Source organism: Lampetra fluviatilis, chromosome 4, assembly GCF_964198595.1.
Source record: "Lampetra fluviatilis chromosome 4, kcLamFluv1.1, whole genome shotgun sequence".
In the NCBI taxonomy this organism is placed as follows: Eukaryota; Metazoa; Chordata; class Hyperoartia; order Petromyzontiformes; family Petromyzontidae; genus Lampetra; species Lampetra fluviatilis.
Genome location: NC_136278.1, coordinates 8,515,935 through 8,529,068, shown reverse-complemented (window position 1 = coordinate 8,529,068; position 13,134 = coordinate 8,515,935). Strand labels below are relative to the sequence as shown.

At 44.2% G+C, this 13,134-nt stretch overlaps 1 protein-coding gene across 3 annotated transcripts in view; it reads left to right on the top strand.

Moving 5' to 3' along the window:
* The window catches only part of LOC144931547 (disintegrin and metalloproteinase domain-containing protein 12-like), a 60,106-nt gene that overhangs the window by 13,258 nt on the left and 33,714 nt on the right, over positions 1-13,134 (top strand). For all 3 annotated transcript variants that reach the window (XM_078855510.1, XM_078855508.1, XM_078855509.1), the window contains 4 exons: positions 4,624-4,700; positions 6,280-6,490; positions 11,425-11,490; positions 12,258-12,329. In XM_078855510.1, coding sequence (XP_078711636.1) covers positions 4,624-4,700; positions 6,280-6,490; positions 11,425-11,490; positions 12,258-12,329 — 426 coding nt within the window. The remainder of the gene's footprint in view (positions 1-4,623; positions 4,701-6,279; positions 6,491-11,424; positions 11,491-12,257; positions 12,330-13,134) is intronic.

Sequence of the window (13,134 nt, the reverse complement as noted above, 5' to 3'; positions counted from 1 at the left end):
GCGTACGTGCATCCGGGCACACACTTAAATCAGGACCTGCGGCACAGTGGTTAGCGCGCCGCGCTATGACCCAGCTGCCAGAGGTTAACTCCCAGCGACGGCGAACATCAATGGTGAGTGAGTAATATTGGAACAGGTGCTCGGATTTTCCCCTAAGTTGACTTGATGGCCATGCAGCCCAAACTGTGGACCACATAGAAAACCACTGTCTTCTGCCCTCTTGCAACAGAGGAGGAATAGCAAAACTACATCAACTCGCTCTCTCCTCTGAAGCCTTATTGTCGTGGCCAGCCGACCTCGACTCTGGTATTTAGCTACTGAACATATTCCCATCATACGCAAGAACAGACTCGCCTTAAATGAGTGTCTGGTGCAGTAAGAACATCAGCACGGGGGAGACAAAGGCAGCCAGGCATGGTGCTGGCCACATCATGTCCTTGTGTGCCACGCTGGCCTTAATAGGTGCTCGCTAACAGCACTTACCACAACAGTCTGTGTAGGTTGTATATGGACGATCGTTGTCTTGGTGTAGAGCAGTAGCGCATAGTGGTTTGTGCTAGGCATGTAACAAATTGCCTCCCTCGCGATTTGAAGACTCGTCATGATTGGGGGTCGTGATTTTATCACGAGAATCAATTTTTATTTATTGTAGTGAATGGAGAAACTCTGGTAGCTGCAGAGGTCACATGATCCGATTACTTATGCTTGATTAAATTATAAAATAATCGATTACACTTCCCAATTTAATGCATGTATTGTGAACAAATGAAAACCTCTATAATTGATTCATCGTCCGTTCGTTCGTTTCTCAGTCCGCTTGTTCTGGTGAGGGTCGCGGCAGCAGCAAGTTGAGTAGGACGGTCCAGACCTCCCTTTCCCTGGCGACAGATTCCAGCACTACATTACTATACACGACTACACTACACTATACACTACTATGCCCTACAGTATACACGACTACAATACACACGACTATACACCACCAATATACACTACTATACACTACACTACTGGGGAATTCCTAGGCGTTCCCAGGCCAGCTGAGCAACATAGTCCCACTGCCAGCGTGTCCTGGTCCAGCCTCAGGGTCTTCGCCCAGTTGGAAGTGCTTCCCGGTAGAGTTACAGGGGGAGTCTACCGGGGGGCTTCCTTACCAGGTGCCCGAACCACCTCCAACTTGGTCCTCTCGATCCGGAGGAGCAGCGGCTTGACTCTGAGGCTGTCCCCGATTACAGAGCTCCTCACCTGATCACGGAGAGTGAGCCCGGCAACCCTGCGGAGAAGCCCCATTGATGCATCCTGAGTTTAGGCCACCGATCACCATACTCTTAGTTCTTTCGGTAAAGTCACGTAGGTAAAAAATGAAAATAATAAAAATAAAACAATAAAAATCACGACGTTTCGGAGGCAACACAAGTCTCCGTCATCAGGTGGGACCGTCACAGCCAGATTTGCTGCATCAAGTGAGGCAAGGATGCAGCAAATCTGGCTGTGACGGTCCCACCTGATGACGGAGACTTGTGTTGCCTCCGAAACGTCGTGATTTTTATTGTTTTATTTTTATTATTTTCATTTTTTACCTACGTGACTTTACCGAAAGAACTAAGAGTATGAATTCTTGCAGTCACGAAAGCTTCAAATCACCGATCACCATTCTTTGTGACCCGGGTTCAATTTATGATAGCGATGCACAATTGGCCTGGGCTGGACCCCCTCCTCTTCCCCCTTCCCTCCCCTTCCCCCTTCCTTCCCTTACAAGGTTACGTAATGTGGTGTGATCAACATCAGTAGCAGGGATACAAAGGTGGCCGAGCTAGAGTGGTGCTCTGCCAGCTTCAGCAGGTACTTGCTGAAAAGCACTTAGCTCGATCGTTGCTTTTGAGACATCTTTAACTGTGATTCTTTTAAAACCCTATTATGCACTGAGGTGCCACATGCTCGGTAAAAGAGTCAATGAACAAACTTCCGTTCTTTTCTCCAAGTAAAAATAAAAATGGCTTCAGCCCATCAACCCATGGACTTTCCAGACCAATAATGTTAGCCAGCGGCATTTGTTTGCGTGTATGCAATTTTATATGTAGAGGCACAAAATAAGCAAAATATATATTACAATGAATATATGTGAAAATAAGAAGTGTTTTTATTGAGACTACAGTAATCTGAAACACCTTAATAACAAGAACCCGATACACATGGAACGTTGGGGCAACGCTGGTTCAACGTCGGCATGTTTATTGGGGCATGCATCGGGGCGTGCGTAGTAATGTTAAAAGAATATATACATCCTCTTAGGTTTTTTTCGGTAAAGTCATGTAGGTAAAAAAAAAATAAAAAAATAAAATAATAGAAATAAGAATAGAAATAATATTAGAAATAAAATAATAAATCACGACGTTTCGGAGGCAACACAGGTCTCCGTCATCAGGTGGGACCGTCACAGCTAATCCTTGCAGTCACGAAAGCTTCAAATCTAGAATGTGTACATCGTCTCATTCCATTTTGCTTGCCGAATTCAAACTGGACATATTACATTCCTACTGAATACAAAAAATAAATTACAGTCATTTGTCAATCCACTGGTGGATGATCGCCTCTGCATGCTATATAATTCATGGGCATTGTTAGGTTATACTTTGCCACACTGGTCAGTGTGGGATGGTGAACGGGATGCCCAGGTATCACTCGCCACTGATGTTGTCCGTGGCCGGGAATTGAACTCAGGTCGCCAGGTCATAGCACGTTGCGCTAACCATTGCGCCACCGCTCCACCCTTGAGCATTGGTCGCAAACGGGTTTTGATTCCTTACCCGTACCCGGCCGCACCAGGGTCGCAAATGGGTACCCGTACCCGGCCGTACCCGTACCCTACCCGTACCCTACCCGTACCCGGCCAGGTACGGGTACGGTACGGGTATCGGGTACCTGATTGCGACCTCTGGGATGAAGCCATGTTGCAGGGTTGATTCTAGGAACTTGAATTGTGAGAAGAGACAAGACGTTGGGAAATGAGTGACAAACAGTTACTCACCAGTGACTCACGGTCTACCCGTACCCGTACCCGGCCGCACCAGGGTCGCAAATGGCTACCCGTACCCGAACGGGTACGGGTAGCCGGGTATCGAGTAGGGTACGGGTATTGGGTACCCGGTTGCGACCTCTGCCCTTGAGTGCTGTTGAACATCGACCATTTCTTTCACTTGCCCCAAAGGGGACCGTTGCCCTGCTGGGCCTCCCTTCCCTTTGCCTCGCAACTGCTGCTCGTGCTTGTGGAGGGTGTTCCTGTATCCACGGGGCTGGTGTGTTTTTTAAACCGGGGTCATGCCTCTCCTCCCACATTCCCTTCCACCTCCCAGCATGTTCTCCTGTTTCGGCACACAACCCGATGGTGGTAGCGGCGTCTTGGGGAGTAATCGCTTCCTGTTTATGACCGACAAATGAGAATGAAGCTCAACACAAAAAAAGAGAACCCGAGACTGCCTCGTACGCAATGTATAAAATGTGTGCGTAAGTGGAGAATTAGGAAATTGCACTGCCACTTTTCTTTCTACTTTGTTGGATTGGAGTGTGTCGCAAAGGCAGGACATTGGGTTATTATTGTCTTGTGCAAAGTAGGCTCTGCGTGTGTTTGTGTGCTCGATGTGCACCCCAGTAAATTGTACGTGTAAACTGCCTGAGAGAGAAACGTTCTCATCTTGAGTTTAATTAATTAATGGGTTGTGTTTTTCTTTTATGCTGACCCACACTTGAGATTGCTTTCCTGCAGCCTAACACCACGTGTCGGTCATCCGATGTGTCTGCCTTACTTTTAAAATGTGTTTTGTCCGACTCTGTCTTCACTCGCTAGGCTTTCATTTGTAAATATGAGAGATAACTGCGTAGTCGAATCAAAATGTGTTTGTGCGCGTTGAGACTGTTTTAGTGTCTCTGGTTTTGTGTGTTGTGATTTATGTGTTGATTTTACAGGATTGTCTGGATGTATTGTTGCTACGACAACACTGGCTAATTGAATGGAATTTGTCACGTGTAGCTTAGTTCTACTTAAAACAAATCCACCACATTCATTTTTATATTTTTAAGTGTAAAGGACGTAAAAATTGTTATCCTGTTCACATTTAGGATGTATTCATATTCTTGGTTCTTTCGGTAAAGTCACGTAGAAGGGAAATAATAAAATAATAACATTTTAACAATAAAATTCTCACGACGTTTCGATTGCAACACAAGCAATCATCAGGTGTGAAAACCACGGCAATTTTTATCATCGGCAAGAAAATGTTGTTGCTGATGATGATCGCTTGTGTTGCAATAATAACGTCGTGAGAATTGTATAGTTTTATTTTTATTATTTTATTATTTCCCTTCTATCTGACTGTACCGAAAGAACCAAGAATATGAATCCCTGCAGTCACGAAAGCTTTAAATCGAAATTTAGGATGTATTGTTTACACTTTTAGAGAGAGATGCCCTGCTTCCCCTATCCATGCCGTATACATTTAATTATTTCACCATTATTCATCATTCCCTCAAGAAACAACGTCTTGGAGCGGTGACAATGAGCTGACCGACCACCTCCATCCCATGCTGCAGAAGTGGTTTCACCACGATGCTTTTGTTTGCCTTTAGGAGCACTGCTATTACCATGGTCGCGTGCAAGGACAACCAGACTCTGATGTGAGCCTCAGCACGTGCGCTGGTCTCAGGTGAGTTACTGTAGCCCGTGTTAGGCAGCAACTGCATCGTAAAGGGCGTTTGCTGTTGGTGCCCCAGCCCCTTCCCGTCTGCCATGCACTGGAAAAAAACAAATCCTTAATTGAGTCGGAATTTACAGCTATGTCTGCGATAGAATGGGAATTGCAATTATTTCTTAGTGCTATGCACACTCACACATGTACCCTGTTATAAATATTTTGTGCCACAATTTTACGTATGTTTCGTGCGTTAGCGGGTTTATGAATTGAAAGTGTATCTTTATGTTTAACACATAGGCTTTTGTGACCACTATCCACTGAAGAGTTATTTTTTGGGTTAGATCGCGTAAATATAAATGTGTCGTTAAACCCGCCACCACTCGACGCAAGCAATTAGTAAGGTTTGTCACCTAAACGGAACATACCAATTCGTTACTAGTACAGCACACCGGTGTGTTGGAGAGTAAACCCATAACATTTACAATTCGAGTACGACGTTTTCGCAGTAATTACAACGGGCATTATGAGGCGACAGCCAGGTTTATTGGGGGTTTACTCTCCAACACACCCGTGTTGTTGCTGTACTCGCAACGAGTTGGCGAGTTTTGTTTCCGTGACTAACCTTACTAATTGGCAGTGTCGGGTGGTGGCGGGTTTAACGACACATTCATATTTACGCGATCTAACCCAAAAAAAAACTATTATGCATATAATTTGTTTTATTTTAAAGAGCGAGTAAAAACAATCTAACTCTCTGGCCTGTACTTTGACACATTTCGTTTTTTGTGCCATTCTATAACATCATTACAATGTACCTCAGTCACTCGGTCACAATTATGGCAATGTATTAGGCGTGATCTGGTTGACTATTGATGTCGTTTAAGAATGCCCATCTCAAAATCGTCTGGGTTCATCATCTTTCTGGGATCAAGAAGATGATAACCACTTTGCTATAAAATAACAGTGGTTGTCCTGAGTGCTGAACTGGCCCACGCCGAAGGAATGTGGAATTTACATGAGCTTTGAATTGTGTTTGAATGAATACACTGGGATATTATTCCTAAGCTATTCTAAAAGTTTATATTTGAATTACTGAATTTTGAATCGTTCAACATTTTGAACGTGTGCATCATATTGTATTTATGTGCTTCATTTTGTTTCTTATTCTTTTATGTTCTGTCTTTCACCAAAACTAATCGGCTCAGAGAGTTATTATCTGGTGATAAGGAGAGGAGGGGAAAGGGCACACGAATGTTTTATTTACATGGTTGGAGCCTTCGGCCAACATTTTGTACCGAGGCCTCAACTTCTTTTGACGGGCCTGATTATACTATGTTGGTGATGATGATTATAAATGATACATTTTACATCGCAGACTTGGCCTTGTGGGTCTGTGTGAGTTGAGCGCCGCCCAATGTTCGTTGAAACTGCGACGAGCTTGGACTTTCTTGAATATTCTGCACGCAGAGAGACCCCGCGGCGAGGCTTACGTTTTGACAGTGGCGTTGCAAGCAAGCGACAAACCCTATAACTGCCTCTCTATCATTGCACCGGCCGTGCTTTTCTGCTGCCGCCGCCACCGCGGCACCAGGGGCTACGTGAATGCGCGAAACGGGAGCTACGGCGTGGAGCCGCTGGAGGGCTCCTTGAGAGGGGGCGCCCCCGTCTCCGAACTGCAGCACGTGGTGTACCGCGCGGAGCACATGCGCATGCCGCCCGGGGGGTGCGGCTTGCACCCCTTCTTCCCCCACGGCGACCTCAACGGAACGGAGCACGGAGGGTTCCCCCAGCACCTCCGAAGGGTAACTCGCGACGCGCCCCTGCCAAAATCGCCCTTGTCGACGATGACGATGATGATGTCACCTCTTTACTCCGCGCTCGTGCGCCATCCCGTTGGCGCAGTGTTACGAAGGGGCTTTTTTTGTACCGATTAAACACCCGTGCCTCCGTCCGCAAGAGACTCTACACCAGCGAGTGCTTAATAAATAATAAGTAAATGTACGTGGCTCTTTCACCACAAAAAAACAAAATTAACACTCTTGACGATCAGCCTACAGGCCTTCTGAAACAATATTTTTATATCGCATGTAACAACATGAAGAATCGTCGATTGTTACAAATACTATCCGTGCATAATATGGTGCGCTCGAGATTGTTGTAGGTAATGATTTCACGTGACCCCTGCAGCCACTTGAGGTGCTATATTCACCGCAACATTGAAAAAGAACTGATCTTTGAATCGCGACCCCAAATTGTAACGGTTCATTGAATCGCAAGAAGGAGAATAACACTAATGATTATTATTTACCTTTCCTCCTTCAACATTTGTTAAAGAATACATGTATACAAACAAATTCATAGAGTTGGCCAAACATCACAACATAGGACCACAGACCTTGGTCAATTATATATATTAATGCCTGTTCTGGTTGCCTCCTGCGCCTCCGTGCGAAAACTGTGCACGTCACAAATTCCACATGCAGTGATTTGAGATGCAATTTGCATGATTGACGCAATATGTAAATAAAACATTATTATTACACATTTTTATTTTATGTATTTTCGACTATTATGTTCTTGCTGTAAGCCATTGCCTGTTTTTATTTACAGAATTAGTCATTATCCACAATCCACAAAGACAAAATCTGGAGTGTGGCAAAGAAGGGTAGAGAGGTGTGTGTGTGCTTGGGATTACACCAAGAGACGAGAAGAGGAACACGTGGATGAGAGAAACATACACGCGTGAAAGACGATAGATAATGGCCGATGATGAGTGATGATGAATGAGCGGAATAGTTTTCTGTAAGTCTCCCTTGTAATTTTGTCCCTCATTTTATTCAAAATGGTTCCATCCCAGTTGTATCACGAGGCGACTAAATGCCCTCTACCATCAGCAGTGCCGTGTGTGAAGTCAGAAAATGTTCCCAAAAAGTGACACAACCAAAGTATTTCCAGAGTTACTTCAAATTGACCTCTCTTCCGATTGAAGTAACTTCTGAAATAGCTCCGTGGTGTCACTTTTTGGCCCAGTGTTTTTACTTTCACTGTGAAGACCAATCTTTCTTCTCTTAAAGAGCATCTTCTTTATTCTCTGTTGAGGAACCGTTAATTGCATGTCAGTCATACGATGTGTTTTTATATCGCCCAACTCCGGTGGATGCACAGTGAAGTGAACATTTTAATTTGTAATGATCTTTTTCAAATTAATGTTGTGCCACGCCTCTGTCTGTTTAATAATTATCCATAATGGTCCATTCCATGCAGTCATCAGTGACATGATTCAGACCACCATCTCGCTGTACTTAATAACCTGAGTTTATGTCATGATGGGACAGTTGCTTATGCGGTTAGAGTTAATCATTTGTTAAAGTTAAAACTTTGTTTTATTCTCAATGACGACATCAAACAAAGTAAGACATTAGGCATCTTTGTCGAAGTTTGTAACGTTCAGCCACCAAGCAATGGGTCCAATTCTCATTCCCAAGACCCTTTTGTAGCTGCATACCAAAGGGTGATACCCTACTAAAATAATCTGGAGGCAATAGAGAGAAAATAGCATCTTATTTCAAATCCTATGCACGTCTCCCAGTAATTTCAGCTAACTTGTGCAACATTTTAACCCCCTCCTGTGTAAGACATGCAGCCATTTCCTTCGCAATATTTAGTCACCTGTGAAAGTTAAAGAAAAAAGGGCCATTAAAAATCAGTGGTAGTAATAAATGGATTGTCCTGTATATTTGTAATGCGAGTGCCTTCCGCACTACTTTGGGATCAAATTAGCTCGGTCTGAGTGTGGTGTGACCTGTCTTTTTCTGCCATGCGTGTGAGCATGATGGACTGCATGCCAAGGTCCACAATCCGATTATCCCAACGTCTGGCTTTTCCCCCTGCCAGCGTGCTGAGGTCACGGCATTCCTGCTTTCAGTGAAAGCATTCCTTTGCTGCTGCGACGCCTCCGGTGTGCTGCTCATATCGAAGCCCCCCCCTACTTAGGCAATTATCATCGCCAATGTGTCACGTCGGCAAACATTGAAACCGTTGCCCCCCTCGCCTCGTTTGGATTGGAGTTCAACCTGGTGTGTCAGTGCACGTCCCAGAGTCGTAAATAAAACGCAGGTCCCCTCGAGGCACGAGGTGGCAAGCAAAGTGAAGTTTCTGCGCGCCTACGAAATGCCAAAGGAATTTATCCCTAACCACGTACGCCTTTTTAACGCTTCCTTTAGGGACCAATCTCATCGACCTGTTAAAATAAAAGGAATCTGCGACCATAAACAGTCTACCATTCTGTAATGCTGTGTGTAAAGACGTATGTTATTTTTTAGTCCAATGTGTTTGAAAGTTTTATTTCATTACCGGCAATTGCTGCACAACAACGCATCGCGAGAGGAGATTGGTGTGGGGAGGCCTTCATCCAGCAGTGGCCAGGCAGTGGCCGATGATGATAATGACATTGAGAAGAGACACTGAAATCGATTCGCAATAATCGCTCGTAACGCTCTGCAATGGCGTGTAATGAGTATTACATAAGAGGAATTATATTGCTGGATGAGACGTTGCAATGTTACTTCCTGCAAAGAGGGGCCTTTTAAACTCCCTCTATCCGTCTAGGTGCAGGGGCTTTACTCATCTTAAACGGATGATTTAGCCGAGCTCACCAGGGTGGCTGTATCTGAACGCTGGGTTCACACTGGTGAGATGCCGGATTCAAATCCCAAGCGTCCACCCTTGCAGCCTCGTAGTAAGGCGGGGTGTGGTGGGGGGGGTCTTTGGGGGGGGGGGCTGGAGTGGTTTCTGGGCCCCCCTTACACCCCATACTTGTTTCCGGTGTCAATAGATCAATACCAAGCTGGTCACACATAAAGATGTTTAAGACCTAACAACCCCCCCCCCCAACTTTTTATTTTGTAATCCAGAGAACATAGTAGATGTATGAATATGTAAGTGTGTTGAAGTTGTTTCGCACCGTACTAGGCAAGCGATGCTGCTTGCAGAGTAAGCACGGACTGGCAGCGTATGGCAATTGAGACTAGGACACTTGTAAATGTTGTATACTAATGCAGCATAACTGTTGGCTTACTATAATTCGCTTTCTATGTATGTATCTATCTGTAAAATGCATTGCTATGTGTGTACTGGCATTAGGTTAATTGTCTACAGCGGTAGTATAGCGGTTAGCGCGCTGCACTATGAACCCGGCGACCCATGTGACGATTATCTGAACCAGTCCTGGGCCTCCCTTAGGTTGATTCAGCTTCCAATGAGTACCTGGTGCAGTCTGTAAACATTGCCACTAGGGAGACAAAGGCGGTCGGGGGTGGTGTTGGCCACCCACCCCCTCGTGCCGGCCTTCATAGGTGCTCACTAACAGCACTTGCCCCAACTGTTTGGTAAAGGCTACACGGGGGATCTTTGTGTTTTTTTGTTCGTTCACTTGTACATGTTTAAAGTTCTTTTATTTTCTTACAATGCAGCATTATTACAATGATGGCGATCAAGAGGGAACTTATTTGGCTTAAATCCAGTCATTATGCTGTGTACATATTGTACCTTGTTAATTATTACCTATTACTCACCTCAAATGGTTGTATTTATTTTAATAAGACTCGAACCCCCATCACTATCACATTGATAAAATGTTCACTTTTATAAACTGTCGGTGCAACAATTATCATTGGTCTCTTAACATTTGAGAAAACTCATTAAAACTGTAGCTGATTGATTACAGGCACGCCAAACGGTATATATTATTTAAAGTGGCCTATTTGTGGTTCACACTAGCTATTTAATATACAGGACTCAAAGTTATTAAACAAATAAGGTATTCCTGAGCTGTTCAGATTTACGTGTTTCCTCAAAAATCGTGCACGCATTGTCAAACTAGACGTAAAACGCACGCAAATAAATGATTGCTGGCTTGTGCTTTTTTCTATAAATGTCTTCTGCTACTCTTTGGTTCTTTCGGTAAAGTCACGTAGAAAGAAATAAAATTAAATAATAATTGAATACGACGTTTCGATTGCAACACAAGCAACCATCTTCAGGTGCTAATTAATGAGAAAACAAACATAGTAAACTTGGAAATATAATGCAATACAACAAAGAGAGTCGGCCAACACAACAGCCAACAACCCCGCCTGGTTGATTACGTTCTTCCAAAGATTGCTAAATTTGAGGTTGCTTGTGTTGCAATCGAAAAGTCGTATTCTATTATTATTTAATTAAATTTCTTTCTACGTGACTTTACCGAAAGAACCAAAGAGGAATTCTTGCAGTCACGAAAGCTTCAAATCAAGTTTTTCTTCTGCTACTTTACATTTTTCTAGCCTTGGAATCTCTGCATTCTTTCATTACAATTCATGTAAAGATATGGTTTAATATATGTAATAACTAGCTTTACTACCCGGCTTCGCCCGGGACTTGGATTCACCACGCCCGACCGCCTTTGTCTCCCCAGTGGCGATGTTCACACATCACACCAATTACTCGTTTGAGGCTGAGTCGACCTAGGGGAGGCCCAGGATCGGTTCAAATGATCGTCACTGGAAACCCAGTCATTGTGAAGCATGTAGAGGTTGCTCTGTAAAGTATCTACATCTGCATGCATGTGTGCACCGAGCGCTTCTCAAGAGTTAACTGTCCATCGAGAAACATCGATGCTCAAAGCAGGTGTCTCAGCCACTGGCTGATGCATACATGGATATTACGAGACTAATTGTAATTTTTTCTGGTTTTTCAGAAAAAGCGCAACGTCCTAAACGAGACAAAGTATGTGGAGCTCATGGTAATCGGCGACAATAGAGAGGTAAGCCATCAACATCGGTTACCCATTTAGACCTCCACAATGGCAAATTGGTGCATAGCCCGCGTGCGGTTTTTAAACTCCGATGCGTGATTTTTCTGCGCCGATGCCGCCGTCCACTGTCGTCTTCTTCACACCCCTCGCTTTGCACCGCGAGCCGTGCATGCAGCAGGGGGCTTTAACATCACACGAGTTAAGCTACGGCGCTGTTTTGCGTGACTAAATGAATGCAGGTGTTTTTTTTGTACGTGCAAATAATTTCAAGAACAAAAAGACGAACTTGCCCAATGGTCATCTTTTGTTGTTTTCACGCAGGCTAGCGTGACGTGTGTGGCTTAAATGATCAAAATTGTTTATCGTAAGATGTCGTGCTCATAATTATGTTTCCTCAAGCGTGTAATCATGCTGCCAGCCTTATGATAAAAAAGCGTCCGATATCTCATACTCTTCATCTCTTACCACGACAGTTACAACGCAATAATTTTACACTACTTGTCCTCAATAGCAATAAAACATTCTCATGCGCTGGCTTCGCTGTCTTAATGATGCATTTTTCCTGAAGAAGCTCGCAGCACGCGGAGCGAAATGTCAACCATCGACGCCAACAACACGCGGCACATCCCGAGGACACATCAGAGAGCGGCACAGCACAACAGTGAACACCTACGTGATAGTGAAACCTGTGCCGAGGCAAAAAAGTTACGTCCTTGACATGGTATTTGCTTTCATCCCCAAAAAGGTTAAGTTGCCTGCGTCATCCTCCCTTGCAGTTTCAGTCTCAAAGCCATGACGTGGAGAGGGTGAAGAGGCGCGTGCTTGATCTTGCCAACAACATGGATGGGGTAAGCGTGAACACCTGAGAGTGAATCTGATATGAGGCAGATTTACCGCAGCGTACATTGTCACCAGGCAAACCTCTTTTTCCCCCGATGCCAGTTGTGCTGACGGCGTCGCTTGATGGGAAGAAGACTTTGTTCGTAAATCTGATTTATCTGAGCGGTGTGCCCCCATGTGTCAGAGATTGGCCCATGCAAGCCACAGTTGTCACAGGACTTATTCTTAAAAATCCTTCAAGCGGAAAGAGGCACAACTTTTGAAGGCACAACCCAGAAAAACAAAGCTCTTATCTTGTAGCTTCTGGCTTTTGCTGTGTGTCCTGGTTTGTGCTACATGAGCTTGAAGCTTTGTTAATGATAAAAAAAGCATTTAAAGTTGCAACATTATAGAGTGCTATAGTGATCTTGACTTAAAGCTTTCGTGATTGCAGGTATTCATACTCTTTGGGTCTTTAATAAAATAATAACAATTATTATTTTCTATCTATGTGACTTTACCGAAAGACCCGAAGAGTCTGCTATAGTGATGTCACTTCATCGCCGTTGCATGAAATGTAGGCCTGTAACAAGTTTAAAAAGTCATTAAAACCATTTCTTTCTTTGCTTTCTGACGTTGGAGGGAGAACTTTGGACCGGCTCAAATGTCACTCGCCACTGATATTAGCCATGGCCAGGAATTTAACTCTGGTAGCCAGGTAAATAATCCAGTTTGCAAACCGCTGCGCCGCCACCCTTCCCATGCCTATATGATCGTTACACTGTTATAATTTAGTATTGCTTTACTTTTACAGTCTATCTGTTATAGTGGAAT